At 33.1% G+C, this 20,727-nt stretch overlaps 1 protein-coding gene across 2 annotated transcripts in view; it reads right to left on the reverse strand.

Annotated features, from left to right (window-relative positions):
• Positions 1-20,727, reverse strand: part of LOC111630581 (diacylglycerol kinase eta-like) — a 63,332-nt gene that overhangs the window by 8,696 nt on the left and 33,909 nt on the right. For both annotated transcript variants that reach the window (XM_023374696.1, XM_023374695.1), the window contains 3 exons: positions 17,218-17,357; positions 11,133-11,247; positions 6,811-6,906 (listed from right to left, as the gene is read on the reverse strand). In XM_023374696.1, the coding sequence (XP_023230464.1) occupies positions 6,811-6,906; positions 11,133-11,247; positions 17,218-17,357 (351 nt within the window). The remainder of the gene's footprint in view (positions 1-6,810; positions 6,907-11,132; positions 11,248-17,217; positions 17,358-20,727) is intronic.

Raw genomic sequence — 20,727 nt, forward strand, 5'->3', positions numbered from 1 at the left:
ATGTCTGATTAGATAACAGTCTAAGCTGCATCCTATCTTGTTCATGTTTAAGACAGTCATCTAGAAGATGCTGTAGGTTGTGATCACCATTCTTGCAGTCACAGGAGATATCTTGTGTTCTGTTGACTCTTCTAAGATATTCTTTTGTCATGCAATGATTCGTAAGTAGTTGTGTCATGTAATAATCGGGTCTGAGCCATCTAAGCTCGTACATTCGTTCCTCAACACTTGGAAGCAGCCAGAAAGTGTGTCTTCCCTTGCTGCCGTTACTCCACTCATCCTGCCACTCATTAATAGTTAGTTGTCTTAATTGTCTTTTAATGTAGGATACTGGGATTCTATTATATGATATATCAGCCAGATTTGTAGCTGCTTTAGCAAGTGCATCTGCGCCTTCATTGCCGCTTATGCCGCAATGGGCCTTAACCCACTGGAACCTTACAGACATTTTACTATTCGTTATTAGAGTCTTGATATCAAGTGCTAATTGGCTTGTGTCATTAAACTGTTGCAGGGTCTGCAAGGCAGCCCTACTGTCCGTTAAAATCTTAACTCGGTCCAAACGTAGCGTATTAATGCACCATTTGATTGCACCCAGAATGGCCAGCAGCTCGGCCTGAAAAACCGAGCAGTGATCTCCTAGCCTTAGCTGTTGTTGATAGATGATTGCCTGATTCTCCTTCACCAGGAAGGCAGCACCAACCCGGCCGTCTACCTTCGACCCATCTGTATAGATGTGAACTCCATTACTATCTTCGTCTTCCACCAGAGTAATAGCTCGTCTATTGTATGGTTTCGGTAAGTCTCTAACTTTCGGCCTTGTCTCGTATTGAGGACCTACCATTTCAATATCCCCAATCCTCATCGATCTGCCTTTCCTGTACTTATAACAGTACGCTTTTTCTTTTAATATCATGTCGATCGGTGGTGTACCGGCCAGAACCAATAGAGCCTCTGTTGAGACGGTCCGAAAAGCTCTCGTTAGCCTTAGCAGAGCTATCCTTTGTGCACTTCTCATTTGGCGTTTTATTATTACCTTGTCTGCTGCCGAATACCAAACACCCGCAGCGTATGTCATTTTGGGGATATAGGCCCCTTCATAAATCATTTTAATAGCCTCTTTGTTTAGACCCCAATGGGCCTTTGCTACTCTCGCCAGGGCATGAAAAAGGTTGGTACAAGCTATTCTATTGGTCTTCACATGCGGTAACCATGTGAGGCGATGATCCAGGACTACTCCTAGATACTTCATCTGTTTTTCAACTTTTATTCCCTGTCCTTCCATTTTTAATGTTGGGGTCCTGCGGTAGAGATCCGGAGTAGATCCTTTCGAGAAAACTATAGCCACAGTCTTTTTGGGGTTAAATTGAAGCTTTAACTCCTTACCCCTTTGCGATATAAGGTTTAGGGCTGTATTACCTTTAGATTCGATATCTCTCCTTGATTTAGCTCCAAAAAGGATGATCGTGTCATCTGCATATGCAAACTCTGTAATTCCTTCGCCTTTATTTGTTTTCAAGAAGTTATCATATGCAATGTTCCAGAAAAGGGGTCCAGAATTGGATCCCTGCGGACAACCTCTGCTAAGGGTCCGCTCAGTAGTAGTGCCATTCATTTGATATATAACTTTCCTTTCATTTAAATAGTCGCTCACCAATTCATAGATATTTTGAGGACAACCTGCTTTCCTCAGCGTGCTAAGGACCAGGGGCCACCACGCATGGTCGAAGGCCCCCTGTATGTCCAGACTGATTGCACAGCAATACTTGTTTGAGTTTAATGTACTTGTAATGACATCCATCACTTTTTCAATTACATCCTCAGTACTTCTGTCAGGTAGAAACCCATGTTGTTTTGGGCTAAGGAAGTTCCGTTGCTCCAGATGCTGGAGAATCCGTTGACTAATCATATAATCTAGAACTTTTCCTAATGCCGGCAAAAGGCTAATCGGACGGTAACTCTTAGTCAAACTCTTGTCAATATTGTCGCCTTTAGGTATAATTACCAACCTTGCCGCTTTCCAAACTTTAGGGAAGGATCCGAACCTGAGGCAGAGGTTATACATCTGCTGTACATAACCAGGATTAATTTCCCATATTTTGTGAACTATCTCTGCGCAGATTTTATCAATTCCTGGCGCCTTACCCGGCTTAATCCGGCGGATGGCATTGCCAACCTCTTCCTTCGTGAATTCGGGATCCATTTCGTTCAAGTAGTTGGTTTTTACTACGTTTCGGATTTGTCTTTGTGTCCATCGTGTCACTCTCTGGGTCATCCACTGGGAAGAACCCTTTAAGTAAAGTATCTATAGTGCCATCGAATCCATATGTGTAAGTGGAACCCTGATAAATAGCTGTTAAGTACTGTGGTTGCTTAATCTTGCCTGCGCAAGCTTTATAGATATATCCCCAGGGTTTGCTTGAGCTCTGAGTACAGAACTCCCGCCAGGATTTAACCTTTTCATCCTTGATTTTCGCTTTATATTGATTGCAGTGGTCTTGATATTCTCTTCTCTTCCGTTCTCTCTCCTCGTTCCTTTGAGTCCTCTGGTATCGGCGCCGAAGCCGATTGTTCTCTCTCCGCATCCTTCCTAGTTCTTTCGTCCACCATGGGACTTTTCTCCGTTCTTTCTTTTTCTTAGGGATTGAACGCTCACACACCCGGATCAGGTTATTTTGAAATTCCGCTATCGTCAGTTCTGCTAGTTCTCTTGTAGTAATGTTTTGGAGGTTTGTTTCATTTATGAGCTCCTCAAGCAGAGTCTGAAAGAGGGCCCAGTCTGCTTTATTCACTGCGTACTGTAAGCTATCCTCGTCCTCCATCCATTGACAGTGTCCCAACTCCATTAAAATGTAGCCGTGATCGCTGAGGCTGCTGATGGGGGCCACAGCCCAAGAATTGATGATGTTGAGAGCCTGACCATTGCAGATAGTCAGGTCAATCCAACTTTGACCTATTGGTGCGTCGAAAGTTGGAGGCGACTCGGGATCGTTCACCACATGTAACTGGTTCGAATTAACAAAATCAAGAAAAAGTTCAGCTCTGTCATCGTTGTTTTTGTCGCCCCACAGATGACTATGGGCGTTGATGTCTCCACCAATGATAATGTTCTTATCTTCAAAATTTTTAATCACTTCATCTAAGTTAGACAGTAATGGACCCAGGTCCTCTGTAATTGGGCTATAGATGCTCACTAGTAACAAGCTGTTCTGTCCTCCTCCTATCTCGAGGCAGGTCAAGTCACGGTTGCTCCAGTTTTCATAAAATAGAACTGGTATGGAGCTGTTGTTGATAATGGCTAAGGTACGCGGTCTGTCGCCGCCTACCGCGTTATAAAGAGTCCTATAAGAAGACCTTAAACAATTAGGTACACCTCTACAACAGTAGGGTTCTTGTACTATTGCTATATCTATTGTTTCCATCATTTTTGTTAACGCTGAAGTAGCCCCTATGGATCTTTGAACATTCACTTGGACAATCGTAAACTTTGTGTTGCTACAATCTTTAGGTACTGCCATAATCAATCTTAGCAGTGATTAATCTTCTTATCTTTTGTACCAAGGGGCATTTTTTGTCGAACGCATTGTGGCCAATTTCTTTTAGTTTCTCTCTTTTGCAGTTGCAGCACTCCGCCTTATGCTTGCTGGGGCATTCACGGAACCTGTGATTTTTCCCACATTGGCTGCATATTATGTCACTATTTGGGCAGTTTTTGGATATGTGTCCCAGTTGACAGCACTTAAAACACTGGGTTACGTTGACGTAATCTTCAAGTCCACATCTGGACCATCCCACATTGATCTTCTTTCGCTTTAGCAGAATTCGACGAACTCTCGGGGATACTTCTATTATCCAGTTAACTACTCTTTTCTCCCTGTTGCCAAATTGGTACTTCATTTCAACTTCGCTGGTGTATTCTTCGTTGCTGAGGTTAGAGCTGAGTTCATCATTTTGTTCGTATATGCACTGTAGAATTTCATCCTTTGGAGTGTCTTTTGCCACCCCGTAAACGATTAGTCTTGGTCTTCGCTTTCGCGGTTCTCTTGTCTTCAATCCTGTTTGATCTTCTATTTCTTTACATAGTCTCTGTTTTCCTTCTATTGTACTGATTTCGATGGCTAGTCCACCTCTTCGCAGTTTGCGAACTGCCTGTATGCCCACCCCCAGCTTTCTTGGGTTTACTTTATTCTTCAATTCTTGTTTGATTTGTTCGGGATCGTCTCCTTCCCGACGTGGCTCAACCAGTATGACTTCCTTGAGTTTTTGGAGCTTTCGTCCTGCAGCAACTTCTGCATAACTTTGCACTGGTGTCAGCGTTTTACTTAACACTTGATCCAACTTCTTGTTGATTCGATCCATCGCAGCTTGCAACGGATCAGCATCCGTGTTCTTAAATATGTTGATGATCTTATCTATTTGCTCCACCACGAAGCTGATGTGGGTTTTGGAGCAGATTCTACTTTTGCTATTATTAAGCATATATTCTTCAACTTCATCCCTGATGCTCTCTGCAAGCAAGACTTTTTCGTCCTGCAGAGAGACCTCCATCTCCTGCGACGACACCTCGTCATCGGTCTCAGAGGCTTTGTGCCTCTTAGCCATAGTCCTTAAAAGGACTCTTTAACGTGTTAAACTGGCGCAGTAGACTGTTTGGTTTCACCCTCTAGGGGTTACTCGCAGGCAGGACCTCGTGAAGGTACAGTCACCGCTTCCCCTTGGTCTCGTTATAATACCAAGAAGCAGAGCAAAAGAAATCACAAGGCAAATTACTCGCCTAAAAGCGCACAATAAAGCTCACGAAAAAGCACAAACGAAACAAGTTGGGGCACCCTGCCCGGTGCAAGGGGGTATATCATGCATCAGGCGCCACTTGCAGAGGGCACCCAAATGGTCTCCAAGACAAACTATATGTGTTTCTGGAGGGGGGAGAGGGCGCCAATAAAGTGTCGTGCCGCAGGCACCAGTTATGTTTGCTATGCCACTGTTAGTAATATATTGATATATATAAATATAAATATGGTTAAGACTTATGAGGAATAAGATATTTCCAGGGCTTAAAGCAGTCATGGCAGTGAAAAAAAAAAGAGTTCACACTGAAAAAAAGCTAATAGTGTTAAAGTGAACTAAAAGAGGCATTATTAAAAAAACACACAAACACACATACATTTTGTATCAATAACATTGCATATGATATTAGATTGATTTTTATGGACTGAAAAAATGAAAAGTAGTCTAAAATCAAATTCAACATTTGAATATTGGTTTAATTATAGTACTCTCTCTCACTAATCTGACCATCCCTTGCATGGAGATGTGCAGGATCACTGCATATGAATAGGCCTAAATACAATGAATGGCATGACCTGTCATGCCATCATTTATCCACCTGCCCTTTCTGAAGGCAGGCTGGTAAATGATGTGGCACACTGACATAAAACCAGGTGAACAGAAAAACAGGATGTATAACATAACTAACATTTTTGTGGAAACAGAACTGCATAGGTGATTACACTGGATGGTATGCTGGATAATTGAAGGCTGAATTATCAAGAATTTGCTGTATTTAAATGTATTTCTGCTTTAGCATGCATATATACCAAATTTTACAGCATATAAGATGCAACTTTTTCCAAAAGACTCAAAAAATATCCTGCATCTTATATGTGAAGTTGCAATCTCCCACAAACTAATGAATCCCCAAATCGTATTCAATAGGTTACAGGTATATTCTACCTAACCTAACTCTTGAATAAAGATGTTATAGTTTAATTTATTATTATTATTATTATTATTATTATTACTTTTTAAAACCAGAATACAGTAAAAAATATTTTGGGACAGAGTGCCAAAGACATGGAATGGCTTAAATACACTAAATACTTTTTTCCTAAATATTCTGTCTTATATGCCATAAAATATGGTATACAGTTTAGAAAATAAGACTTTAATTTTGTTTAAAAGTCATTATTATTACATTCAATAACTCATTTGTTAAGTCCTAGATAAAAATATATTAAATATCAATTTAGACTATAAAGAGTATAAAACTTAATACATATTAAGCTGTATACTCTTTATTTAAACTTTATTATTGACCATGATTAATAACTTAATCATGATCAATAGTAGAAATATATCTGATAAATTTGAAGTTACTTAAATACATAATTTTTAATTCCCATAATTTAATTTTAGTAAAGCTAATTTCTAGAAACTTTTAAGAATATGGCTACTTATACAGAATGCTATTTTTGTTAATTAATTAATAATAATATAAATAAATTACAGGTAAATAGCATGTGTCTGGTGAGAACCTCACAGGTTGCCAGATAGGTTTTAAAAAAGTACAGCAGAATTACTCAAAATGTAGACCAGATTATTTTTAAAGTGGCCCAAAAAGTAGTAAATTGCCCAAATGTAAACGCTTAAAACCCCTACAAACATCTCAATCTGCTACTCATAGCCTAATCTTACAATCCCAAAACCAGCTGTATATTATGAAATAAGAGAAAAAAGGGTAGTCCATATTTAAGGTGACACCCAAAAATGTGTTACTGTAAAAGCAGTCATATTGACCAGATTAGAGTTGTTCTTGGTCTGTTGTTCTTTTATAGCATGGAGGCACTTTGATCTAAATGATCGAGTTAATATCACAGTTCAGACAATTTTCACTTTGAATTATGAAGTAGTCGTATTTTGAACTAACCAAATTCTCTATATCCCCGGCTGCAACAAAAGTACAGTTATAAACTAGCAGGATTTCGAATTATCCAAGTTTGAATTAATAAGATTTTTAAAAATATGACTTACAATTTCATCTGTTTTATCTCTTAAAAAATTAGAAGTTTCTTGATAAAGCTGGCGGACATTTGCTACCAGTTCTGTTAGATGCTGACGAACATGCGGCTGTAATAAAACAACAACAAAAACAAAATTATAGTAAACAAAAAATTTATATAATACTCAAGGATATATATTAAAATACTATATTTACACATGCATAGGTTGCACTTTTTCCTGAAAATATTACTCAGATATAATTTATTTCAAATATAAGCTGCATCCCAATGCAGCTTATTATTTGAAATAACTTTAAATTGTTTAAAAATTAAAACACATTTTTCTGTTATTGATAATAATTGATATGTACTGTACAGTACCATATATACATATATAAGTGTAAGAAGTGCCTCTGTTCCTTTGATGATGAAAATTTTTGATTGTTATCAAAAGTCCTCATTTTTGTTGCTGTTGTCAATTATTGTCAAGGTCCAAAAGAGATTCATGTCACATAGAATAGTCTTCACTTTCATCCAGTGCATTAAATATTGATGTTATTTTAAAACTTTTGGGCATCATTTCTGAGAGTATTGATACAATCCACTTGCACATTTGATACAATGATGTTTTAAGAAAGCATCTGCTAGGTGTCATTTTTGAAGAATGTGTCGTACATCTGCTCTAGGTATGCTTGAAAAGAGCATTTTCCATACCAATCACATCTCCAGATATTACCACATTATATTTTTTCTTTTAAAACTTGACTCAGAAACTGTCAATCAGAGTTTCTGAGGAATTTGAATAATATAGAATGCTGACTTAAGAGAATGCCCAAACACCAAATTCAACTGAATATCCTGGTAGAGTTATTTTATTATTCAGTTGTTTTCTTTCACACATACCAAAATTTGCTCCAATAATTTCTCCTTCAAAAGTATTTTTCATTTAAAAATCACATATAATGGTAGCTTGATTCGATCAGCAGTGATGACTAGAAAGATGATACATTGCTGCTTTTCTGCTCTTGTTGTTTACACTTGCATTGTATTTTGGTCTGCCTTGTTTACTGTTGTTTTTCCTGGTATACTGAAAAATAGAGTTTCATTACTGTTGGCTCCCAAGCTGTACTCATGATATTTTCTCAGTGTAATTGTGGCCTTTCAGCCATTGTCTTTTTCTTCTTTTTTCAACTTTCCTCTAAAACAACAGACTCAGAAATAGCACAGGTTTCCATTGGATTAGGATTGGTTGAAATTGGGAGAATAAATGGAGAATACAGAGAAAGAAGAAGACAAGTAGGAAAGAATGGTAAGAGTGTACACAAGGTGTGTTAAATATGGACAAAGTTCTATTTCTAGTTGGAACAAAAGTGATAAAGAACTTACACTGTATAGTGCTGTTTTACAAGTCTGATGCAAAGAATGAAAATGATAAACTTTTATTTTTCATCCCAGTGAAGCTGTAAGAGAATAATTTGTAAACTTGATTTTAATAAGTGTGGGGTGCTGTGTTTTGAACAAAGAAAAGCAGACAACACTAAGAACGAAAGTAATCGTACATTAAAACTAGGAATACAGCCAGAATGGGGTCGTAGGGAAAATATACATACAATAAGACTAGTTGCCTTCAGTCCAAGTTCTCGCTTTTTTCTTCACTCAGTCCATTGTTTTCTCCCACAAGTTCCTCCTCTTCCTCCCACAGTCAAGTCTTCACAAAGAAAAAAAAAGTATCCCATGCACCTCTTACATTCCTTATATACATATCGCCCCCTCGTATTACATTCCAAAGCACAAATTAAGAAAAGAAAATACAGACAAATATTATAACATGTAAATATTTGCATTGACATAACGTTACTAATAATACACATAAATAATAATATTTTAGTATGAAAGAAACATCACATTTAAGCCTTCATAAAGGGAGGAAGAGAAAAAATATATATATATGGTGGGTACCACCACAAAAGGAATATCCTCTGTAACTATTCATAACTGAATTCTTATATCAATAATTGTCAGAACATATTGCAACCACTTTGTTTTATTTCCTGTTTACAACTCTTTTTAGTACTAATTTAGATGAGTACATGTCATTATTTGTTAGGTTATTCTGCATGTAAAATATCTTTTTATTGGGAAAAGGACTGTTTTTAACATGAATATCAAAATCAGCTTTTGTTGAAATCCCAATTCTTCTTCTTAAAGCTGGAATTTACTACAGTAGAGCATCGATTATCCGACTCAATTGGGGACTGGGGTTGGTCAGATAACTGAAAAAACGGATAACCGAAAAATATGAAATAATACATTATTAGTATAGTATATTAGTATATCACTGTTAACCTACTTCGTGTTGAATTTTCATCGATGTTAAGCCTAACAAAAATTTTTTTTAAATAATAATCGTCGCTATTGTTTCATTAAAAATTAGAAAATTAAGCCTCGTTTAAATACTGGCTCCCTTTCATGNATACAGTAGAGCATCGATTATCCGACTCAATTGGAGACTCAGGTTGGTCGGATAACTGAAAAAAATTGGATAACCGAAAAGAAGGAAAAAAATACATTATTAGTATAGTATATTAGTATATCACTGTTAACCTACTTCGTGTTGAATTTTCATCGATGTTAAGCCTAACAAAAATTTTTTTAAAATAATAATCGTCGCTATTGTTTCATTAAAAATTAGAAAATTAAGCCTCGTTTAAATACTGGCCTCCCTTTCATGGTCAAGCCGTAGTTGCCAACTGAAACACGTAAAAATGCTATTAAAGTAGCCAAGACATAGCCAAATATTGTAGCGCCACATCACTAGTGGACATTTGAATTTGCCGACTAGAACAGTCGGTTAACCGATGTGACTGTTAATCAGGGGTCGGATAATCAATGCTCTACTGTATTTGTTTTGATATCTTGTACCTGCATTTGTAATTAAATTGTTTTTATTAATTCATTTTCCTTGCTGTTTATTTTTATTCATAACATCAAGCAAGGTTCATATGATAGTGTGTTTCTGGAAGTTATGTTGTTGATATTCTTCACTCTATGACAATATCATATTGAGCCATAAATTGCTTTACTCAATCATTGAAGGCTTGTGTACTAGCATTGAAGCATTTCAATTGACACACTGTCAGTTAAAATGCTTCTGTTCATAAAATGTCCATAAAATGAGAGAATTTCTGTTTGCCTTCATTTTATGGACAAAGTTGATGAGATCAGTTTCCATGAGGATACTTGGCTTTCATTCCCCAAAATGCTTGTCAATTTTTTGCCAAAGTCTTCTCAAGGATGATCTTTTCTTGAATTCACCAACAAACAATTTTCTTGTTGACAGCATGTCTTATCCCTACTCCTCTCTTGACATTTTCTTCTGCATATATGGCAAATTTCAAGTTATAAAACTTGCTCAGACTTAAGACATGTGACACACAACAAGAAGAAGAAATAAACAATGAATGGCATTTCCATACCCCCAAGGATATGTCCTCTAAAGGTAGCAGAATTGGTTCAGGAAACAAGATAATTCTCTCTTTTGAGTTCATACCATATTTTTTCAATACTTCCTATAGTAAACAAAAGCTTGAATAATTTATTACACCAAACTTCTTTTTGAAAATTAAAATGCAGCTTATATACATATATGAATACAGTAATAAATGTCATGTCAAAGTTAAATTATTATTTACTACCAATTTTTGCCAATTTTTAATCATTGCTTGATCACATTTTATCTTATAAATTTTTCATTGACTTTTACATCCAGATGTCTTCTTGATTTTCTGTTGGATTTATCTATAATATTTATTGTTTGCACATTTGTAAATGTCTTTTTTTTTTTTTCTAATTGAAGTTTTCCATGAATGGAATATGTTATAGATCATTTATTTTTCATTTAAATTATATAGCAAATAATAATCATAAAATAACAACAATTAAATAAAGATTAGCTTAATTACTAAAGTATTGTATTGGTTAATGTTTATATTTAACCTAAAAATCGTTAATAAATTTTTATTTTATATCAGTATTATGAAACTTAATTATAGTTAGAAATATAAATATGCATTTACAGTTTTGAAATATTTACTGAAATACTCTTATCTTATCTGATATATTTAGTTATATCAATAATATAAAATAATTATTTCACAGTTCTTCCTGAGTTTGAAATATAACTAACATAATTATATAATTCTATTAAATTTAGTACAATTAATTCTGATGGTTTAGCTGATTTTACAGTTATTTTTTCATGGGCAATTTCATTTCAAATTAAAACGATTTCTTTTATATTTCAAAACTGTTTTTACATGTTGTTTATTTTTGAAAAAGAAAAATGATATATACCCCTTCAGTTAAATGACCACCAGGAAATAGAGCATCAATGAAACATGAAGCACGAGATGCTAACATAAATAATTCTTGCTCGATTAAGGGATAAGAAATTGAGGCAGCCTTTACCCTGTAAAAGAAAATGAAGCAGCTTTGAAATAAATACTTTGTTCTTTAAAATTTTTCTAAAAGTTAAATTGAAAATCAACTCAAAAATTAATATTGTTTAACAATGATTTAAACAGTTTTGTTTGTAACAAAATTATTATTTATCAATTTAATCTTTACACCAATTATTAAAATTTCAATTAATAATTTATGAAATCAAAAAGATGAAATAAATTATTAAACCAATGTAAATGTTTTCAATTTACATTGGTTTACATTGTATCTATATATTCAAAACTTTAAATTTTGAAATAAAAACAAACATCTTATAAATACAGATGTTTTCTGAAAATATGCAATATATAAAAATAAAAAAATATTTTAAAATTATTTATAAATAAATAATATGTTCTATATATTCTTTCTGGAAGGATGATTCTGGACATCCTTCCAGGAAGAATACAAATTAAGTAACCTACAGAATACTCAAATTTTGTATGACATCAGGTGAAATGCACAATTCTCTCTCTCTCCGTGCAAATAGTTGAGAATAAATCAATTCCAATAGGATATAATAATAATATACTTTTAGCCATTTATTGTTACTGTAAAGTTGAGTAACTAACCCATGAGTTATCTGCCAATTTTAACTTGCAATTACAAACTCTATACAAAAGAAAAGTTTTTTGATGTCACCAAGAGTAGCCAGAATACATTAAAAAATTCTTTACATGCTACACCTATTCATCTGCCATTGTAATTTTCCCCCAAACCACTGAAGACACACATAAATATGCCTTGCCTTTAGTTTCCTCCTGTTTATTTACTGTACATCAATCCATGTTTTAATTGATAATTAAGCACTCCTGCCTGAACTTGAATCTTAAAAGTTTATAAATTTTTGATAATTCTCCTCACAACTCTCAAAAAACTGTTTAGAACCAGCTGTCAATTTGTCCTATTAATTGGTTCTCTGTGATGAAGATTAATCAATAATTATTCATTAGCTCTTTATAATGAATAGAATAAGAAATTGACTCTAACTCATGTCAATAGATATCATTGACATTAAAATCTTTTCTATTTAATTTTTTTGAGTTTATTTTAGTACTTATTACTATTATTGTTATCTGCGGTCTAAACTTTTTCAATCATTTTTGATGAGTAGTCAGTCAGTCTTGTTGACAATTAAGACATGACAAGTTAATTGTTATGTTAGTAGAATATACAGTAGAGCATCGATTATCCGACTCAATTGGAGACTCAGGTTGGTCGGATAACTGAAAAAAATTGGATAACCGAAAAGAAGGAAAAAAATACATTATTAGTATAGTATATTAGTATATCCCATGTAATTAGTTTATTAGTATATCACTATTAACCAACTTCGTGTTGAATTTTCATCAATGTTTAGCCTAACAAATTTTTTTTTAAATAATAATCGTCGCTATCATATCATTAAAAATTATTTTAAAATTGTTTTATTGCTCACGAAACAAACAACCACTCATAATTAAAAAATTAAGTCTCGTTTAAATATTGGCCTCCTTTCAATGGTCAAGCCGTTGATGCCAGCTAAAACACGCAAAAATTTAACAAAAATAACATTAAAGTAGCCAAGACATAGCCAAATATTGTAATGTCACATCACTAGCAGACATTTGAAATTTGCTGACTAGAACGATCGGTTAACCGATGTGATGGTTAATTGGGTGTCGGATAATCGATGCTCTACTATAAAATCTTGCTCTAGTTTTTATAAAGTGAATTTGATAACCAAAATAATTATATTCATTTAAAATGATAGTCCTAACTTTACACAAAATGTTTTGTCTCATTTATGTCTGTTGATAATATCCAATGACATAGTTCATTGGATATTAGCAACATTAAAATTATTTTCTACTTAATTTTTTCTGAGTATAAATAAAACAGAAATAAAACAATATAATAAAAAATATTGTCATTTGTAAGCCATTTATATTTTCAACATTTCTGAAGTTTAGGAGCTTTGATCTCAGTATTCTGTTTTTCCTTTTTACTTAATTATAAATGTTTATTGCAGTTAAAGTAATTAAAACTAATGGAAGTGAAACAAAAACCAATGTCTTCATGTTTAAGATTGGATTTTCTAAACTGTGCACTGGTAAGTGTTATACTTTCAATGGCTACTCAATCCACTTCAGTGGTGTGGGATATTCAATAATATGGTTTATGCAATGGTATTATTCCTGTTCTAGCAATTTTCTGCAGCATATATGCTGCTACATATTTCTTAAAATTACAATATTTCTTACAAAGGTTTTGTAAATTTAACTATTTAATTTATTTTGTAAATTTTTTCATCCGACGGAGATTATTATTATTAAAATTAAAGGCNTCGAAGCTATTGTACATTGCTGGAAAAAGTGTATCGAGCTAAAAGGAGACTAAGTTGAAAAATAAAGATATGTTTTACCAAATTTTTTGTGTCTTCTTTGTTAGGTCGGGTACTTCTGGGACTACCCTCGTATCTATACCTCCAGAGTTTGTCATCCTTAACATTGAAAAGCTCCTTGCATACAATGATATGCAATTACACTTTCTAAGATGGCAGGAGGTATTTAAAATGCATTAGAACAGACAGGTTAGTGAGGACCAGCATATTTGGACTGATATCTCAAACACATAAATGACTAGCAGATAATAGATTACCTATATCAATGCCAATAAAAGTAGAGCTGTGATTCTTTTAAAAATATCTACGTACATTGAATGAATGGAAGAATATATAAAAGGACATGGAATGTGTATAGGTGGAGGCAACTTATTTTGACAAGCTGCAGAGTAAAGTAAATAAGCTAATGCACTGTAATTTGACTAAAAAGTTGAACTCTCTCATGCTATTATAACATCTCCAGACACACCAAAGATTTTTGGTTATGCAAAAATGCATAAGACCATTACTTGACAAAGCTAGATTTCTCGCCATCATTATTGAAAAAATAATACATCAAATTCTGCATGACTACCTCAAAGGGTACTAATACATCATCTATATAAATAAATATAGTCTTTAATGTTTACAAGTGAGGATTATCACTTTCTATCTGGACCCACAAGATATTTATTGCTCTTTTACTAAAGCAAGTCACTCATTTAACTGTCTTAAGATCATTGACATGGCAAAAACCTAATTTGTCAAATGAGTCAGTGAAAAACAGTTCCACTTGTCCCATTTGACAAATATAAAATCTTACATTGATGTTCCAAACTGGCCAAAATAATTTTTCTGGATGTTAATATAATTTTAATACAATTACTAATTATGATAGGCTTACACTTGTTCAAAATAAATTCTACTATAATTTCTGTTTGTGAATCTCACAATAAACAAAAATAAAGAAATGAAAAATCCTCTCTCAACTTTATAAACAAACACTTCAAGAAAAGTCGAACAATTTATTTATTTGAGAAACACAGCTGTAAGAGATGGATTCAAATTCAAATTAATAAAGCTGGGGGGTCACTTAGAAACATTTAAAACAAATTTTTCTTTAAACTCTAGATCAGTGATGCACAAACTATTTTCATTTCTGACCCCCCATTCTGTGTAAAATTTTGTCACAACCCCTGGATAGATAGTAGACATTTTTTATCATCAACTTAGTTAGTAAAATTTTTTCTGGAATTTGCACTTATGTTTCTGCTTTATTAGAGGTCTGAATAAAACACACAATTTTATGAAATAATGGTTTTTATTCATGCATATTGGAATAAATATTTATTTAATGAAAAATACTTTTAATAAAACTTTACATCATAAGAATTCAATGTGAGGTATGCTATTCTATTTTTATAAATAATATAATTTCATTTCACTATTTTACTGGTACCTGATATTGTTGAAGAAAAGCCTTATATTTTTTATTGTCAAATAAATTTTTTTGAATTTGGCAACACCGAAAAATGTTCTCATGACCCACAGGTTGCACACCACTACTCTAGATATTAGTTTTTGATAAAGGTTCAAATTTAAATTTTGGATGATTAACAATACTAAGATGAAAATACAGTAGAGCGTTGATTTTCCGAAAGTCAATCATCCGAAACGTCAATCATCCGAAAGAATTCCAGTCGGCAAATTTAAATTTTCGCCAGTGCTGTGGCGCTGCAATCTTTGGCTATGTCTTGGGCTACTCAAATATTTTACGTTTTTGATACTAAATTAACATCTGAAGTATAATTTTTTATTGTTTTTATATTTTTCAATATATTTATTTTGTTTGTACAAAATAAAAAAATAATTTTTAACGATACAATAGTCTTTGTTAGGCTTAACATCGACGAAAATTCAACGCGAAGCGACACGCAACGGAGAAAAATTTCAACATCGGATACGTTAAACTATTTTTTCGTACATAAATCGGTTATCCGAAATATCAGTTATACGAACAACCTCAGTCCCCAATTGATTCGGAAAATCGACGCTCTACTGTAAATGCCTTTAATGTATGTAAAAAGTTAAGTGATATTCATATTTAAAAAAGAAAAAGGAATAATGTTATTCAATTATGTGGATAAAAAATGATAACACTATGATATAGTTTGAGAACAAAAATTCAAAACCACTAAAATAATATTTAACATGGAACCATCTGACTCAAAAAGAAAGAAGCAAATCTGAGGAATATATGCAGAAAGATAATCACAGCACAAATTATTTGATCTATTACTACCATTGAATAAAACATGAAGAAAAAGTCTAAGACTTCTAAGTTTCAATAAAGATGAATATAGTATACAGATGAATGAACAGATGGAATTTTATGTTTTTTTTTTTTTAATTTACTTAACAAATGATATGGTGTACTAAAAAAATATAATTAAACTTGTATTTAGTTTAAATTATAGACAAATAAAAATGGAACTAATATACTAAAATAATGATAAATATCATTAATATGCTACATGATTTCTCATTCTCAATATATAACTGGTCAAAACACCTTAATTTTCTAAGAATTATCATATCCACAGATGTAATCATAAGCCAATCAACAACTTTATTGGGTAAAATAAAGTTGTTGATTGGCTAACGATTACATCTGTAGACATGATAATTCCTAGAAAATTAAGGTGTTGACTGGTTATATATTGAGATTAAAGAAATTGAATAGAAGCAAAGTATAATGCAAAATAATGCAGCTGAAACTTCACTCTATATTAATATCATATTAGAAGAAAATATAAAATTAAAAAAAAAATGCTAGTTAGATCTTTATTAATATTGTTTGGATATAAGTTTCCGATTTGAAATTGGTAAACTTACAGTTGTAATGATATTTTAGGACTGGCTTAACTTAATTGTACTATTGTATCATTTAATTGTATATATTGTACTAAAGAATACAATTAAATGGCCAGAGAGGAGTACAGTTAAAAAAAATAACTTGTCAGATATTTTCAAAGACCCAATGTTTTGTACTGTATTTCAAAAAATGTTTGAATGTTTGAATGCATTATTGATCCTTTTAAAGTTTCATATGCTTTAAAAGCTTCTTTTGTTTAGGTAGATATACATAGTTTGAGTGAGATAAATCTAAATATCTCAAAATCAATGTGCAGTCCAGTTTTTGACTGTTTAAAAACATTACTTCTGACATATTCATCTAATGGATCTGGAAATTCCAAATCTTTATATTTGTTTTTCTTGATATCATAAATTTGTTTCAGTATCCTATGAATTAAAAAATTTTCAGGCCTTGTTCACTTGTGTGCCATTCAATTACAAATAACTGGAAACACAGAATGGTAGTTCAAGTAAGTATTTCATACATAGCATGTGCATGTTTTTGTTTATCTAAAAATACAGCCTATAGAATATGCTAAAATGTCACAATCCAATTACTAGTATGTAGTACTAATTGTATATATTAATACATACTTATTGTAGTTAATAATATTAAAGTTATCAAGCACTGTGTTTTGAATATGAGATGAAATCACTTACGTTCGAACTAAAGAGGAAGCCATTTCTACAAATCCAGTAACCAGTGAAATTTCCTCTTCTGAAATAGGCATCAGTTGCAATGTTCTGCTAGGAACTATTGTACGTTTTTCTTGCCAAGTCTTAATGGTAGATTCTAAATGCTAAAAGGCAATTAACTTTTGTATATTAAAACTGAATCTTATCCAGTTTATATATTTATTATTTATTATTATTATATTTATGTTAAAAATTTTTTAAATGAATAATCACAGATTTTAGTATACTTATAAAACTAACTTTTATAGGAATGTACTGTACAGTACATGGATCTTTTTATTGAAGTGGCAACATTGCTAGAACTTTCTGACCATGAACTACCCTACTAAACCTGCACTATTGTTGGATTTCTTAAAGTGTCACACATTCAATGGTGAAGTGTCATTGTTCTATCCTCAGTGGTTCAAAAGTTTCAGGATCCAGAAGTAACAGATGTATCAACTATCTTCTCACTAAGACATTCACTCAGCAAGAGCACCAAACTTCAGGTTACATGAAGACAAAATGCTCATCAACACCCACAAGGAACTACAAGAAGCATATGGTGATTGTGCATTGCCTTATTGTACAATCACAACATGGATAGAGGTTTTCTAATGTGGAAGAGGCATAACCATGCTTTAGCAAAGTGGTAGACGTCCTGCAACCAAACAGGCAAAAAACATGTTGAAGCCATTAAGAAGTTATTGGAGAAAGATCATGATGGACATGCAAAGAGCTAAGTTATGAAATGAATGTAGCACCTTCAAATGTGTTCAATATCTTGAAGATTATCTTGAAGGTCAATATCTTGAAGAGTTCAATATCTTGAAGATTATTGAACATCTTCAAATGTGTTCAATATCTTGTGTTCAATATCTTGACTGTCATTGTTAACCTATGTTTCAATATGTAGTAAATGAAAGCACATTGCCACCTCAAAAAACTGACCCTCGTAAAACCATGGAAATAAAGACTTCATATGAACAACTTATCATTAAATAGAACGTGCTCAGCAAAATATTAAACAATAACCAAACACCTTTATCGTTACCAAGAAAGTTTATTTATAACAAACGTTTTCGAACTATTCCATAGGCCATTGTCAGGTTGAAAATGGACAATTGGAAGATTTCGTTCCACAAGATTGAATTTAAATATTTAAATTTCAAAAAAACTGACAATGGATTAAAAAATAATAATATATTAGTATTGTATAAANAAACAAGCCGAGTTTTTGCATTGATTCATAACCATGGATAAAACATGGGTCCATCACTTCACACCTGAGACGAAAGAACAGTCGAAACAATGGACTGAAAGGGGAGAATCAGCTCCAAAGAAGGCAAAAACAGTTCCATCTGCTGGCAAGGTCATGGCATCAGTTTTTTGGGATTCACCCAGGAAAAACAATCAACGGCAAGTATTATGCGAACTTATTGCAGCGCTTGAGTGATGAAATCAAGAAAAAAAATGGCCACATTTGGCGAAAAAGACAGTGTTGTTTCATCAAGACAGGGGATCGAAGCTATTGTACATTGCTGGAAAAAGTGTATCGAGCTAAAAGGAGACTAAGTTGAAAAATAAAGATATGTTTTACCAAATTTTTTGTGTCTTCTTTGTTAGGTCGGGTACTTCTGGGACTACCCTCGTATCTATACCTCCAGAGTTTGTCATCCTTAACATTGAAAAGCTCCTTGCATACAATGATATGCAATTACACTTTCTAAGATGGCAGGAGGTATTTAAAATGCATTAGAACAGACAGGTTAGTGAGGACCAGCATATTTGGACTGATATCTCAAACACATAAATGACTAGCAGATAATAGATTACCTATATCAATGCCAATAAAAGTAGAGCTGTGATTCTTTTAAAAATATCTACGTACATTGAATGAATGGAAGAATATATAAAAGGACATGGAATGTGTATAGGTGGAGTTCTGAGTTTATTTTTATTTTATTCTTTGTTTTTATTGTATATGTTTTTATACATTACTAGTATATTATTATTTTTTAATCGATTGTCAGTTTTTTTGAAATTTAAATATTTAAATTCAATCTTGTGGAACGAAATCTTCCAATTGTCCGTTTTCAACCTGACGATGGCCTATGGAATAGGTCAAAAACGTTTGTTATAAATAAACTTTCTCGACAATGATAAAGGTGTTTTGATATTGTTTGAACAACTTATCACCATTATGGAAAAACTGTTCTATTATTTAAACAATTTAATTTTCTTTAATAATGAAATGCATTTAAAACTATAAATCACTAATTATAGTTATATTATTTTGCTCTTAAATTCTATTATTTTAAAATTAAACAATGATAAATTGTATTATCTAATTACACTTACTATACAACTTTCAGCACTGAGTATTCAATCACAAATGTTTTCGGCTTCATTTAGAGGCCCACTTCAGATGAAATAACAAAAATTATAGTTCTACTGATCTTCCATATGTTCTAAGTAATTCAAATATCCTGTTCTAGGCATTTTAAAAATATATTTTTTTACTTTTTAAAAAATTTTTCAGTCATTCAGTTAATAATGATTCAAAACTGGAAATTTGGATGACAATTAACATGAGGATCTGGAAAATAAAATATTTGCTGAAGATCCTCAATTACTGAAATCCTGAAATCTGAAACAAGTCTTCAACAAACTACACCTAAATCAAATAAAGAAAGTAAGACAGATTATATACAAACAAAGGGGTACTATCACCCAAACTTGAACAACCCTATAATTTGTTGGGACCAGATCGCAGCACCTGATTTCCTTATTAAAGTATTTGAACACAGTCTGATGCTGTACCTAGAGATACAAGGGTCGTCCCAGAAGCACCTGACCTGACATAGATGGCGGTACTTGTTTGAAAAAAAAACGACTGTGTTCAAAAGTATCAACCTTATAAAGCTTAAGTTTGAAGTTTGAAGACGTTACGTTGTATAGTATTTTTTAGCAGCCATAAATAGTGAACAATCTCAGTGAATTTGTAAACATGGAAAAAATTTGTCATTGTTATGTGATACAATACTTTCATTTGAAAGGTTTCAGTCCAACCAATATTAAAGCTGAGCTAGTTTCTACTCTGGGGGAGTCTGCTCCCTCATTTACAACAATAAAATATTGGGTGGCAGAGTTTAAACGAGGCCATACAAGCTGCCAAGACGAACATCGTAGTGGTCGACCAAGTGAAGTGACCATGACAGAAATGGTGGAAAAAATCCACAAAATGGTATTGGATGACAGTCAACTCAAAGTGCGAGAGCTAGCAGACATGGTAGGCATTTCAAAAAGTGCTGTACATCGCATTTTAACTGAAAATTTGGACATGAGAAAGCTGTGCGCAAGATGGGTGCCGCGTTTGCTCACAATGGGACAAAAACAGCGTCGTGAGGATGTTTCAATCGAGTCTTTGGCAATGTTTCGCAGCAACAAAGCCGAGTTTTTGCGTCGATTCATAACCATGGATGAAACATGGGT

The sequence above is a fragment of the Centruroides sculpturatus genome, unplaced genomic scaffold, assembly GCF_000671375.1.
Source record: "Centruroides sculpturatus isolate CEXI.00-Female unplaced genomic scaffold, Cexi_2.0 scaffold607, whole genome shotgun sequence".
In the NCBI taxonomy this organism is placed as follows: domain Eukaryota; kingdom Metazoa; phylum Arthropoda; class Arachnida; order Scorpiones; family Buthidae; genus Centruroides; species Centruroides sculpturatus.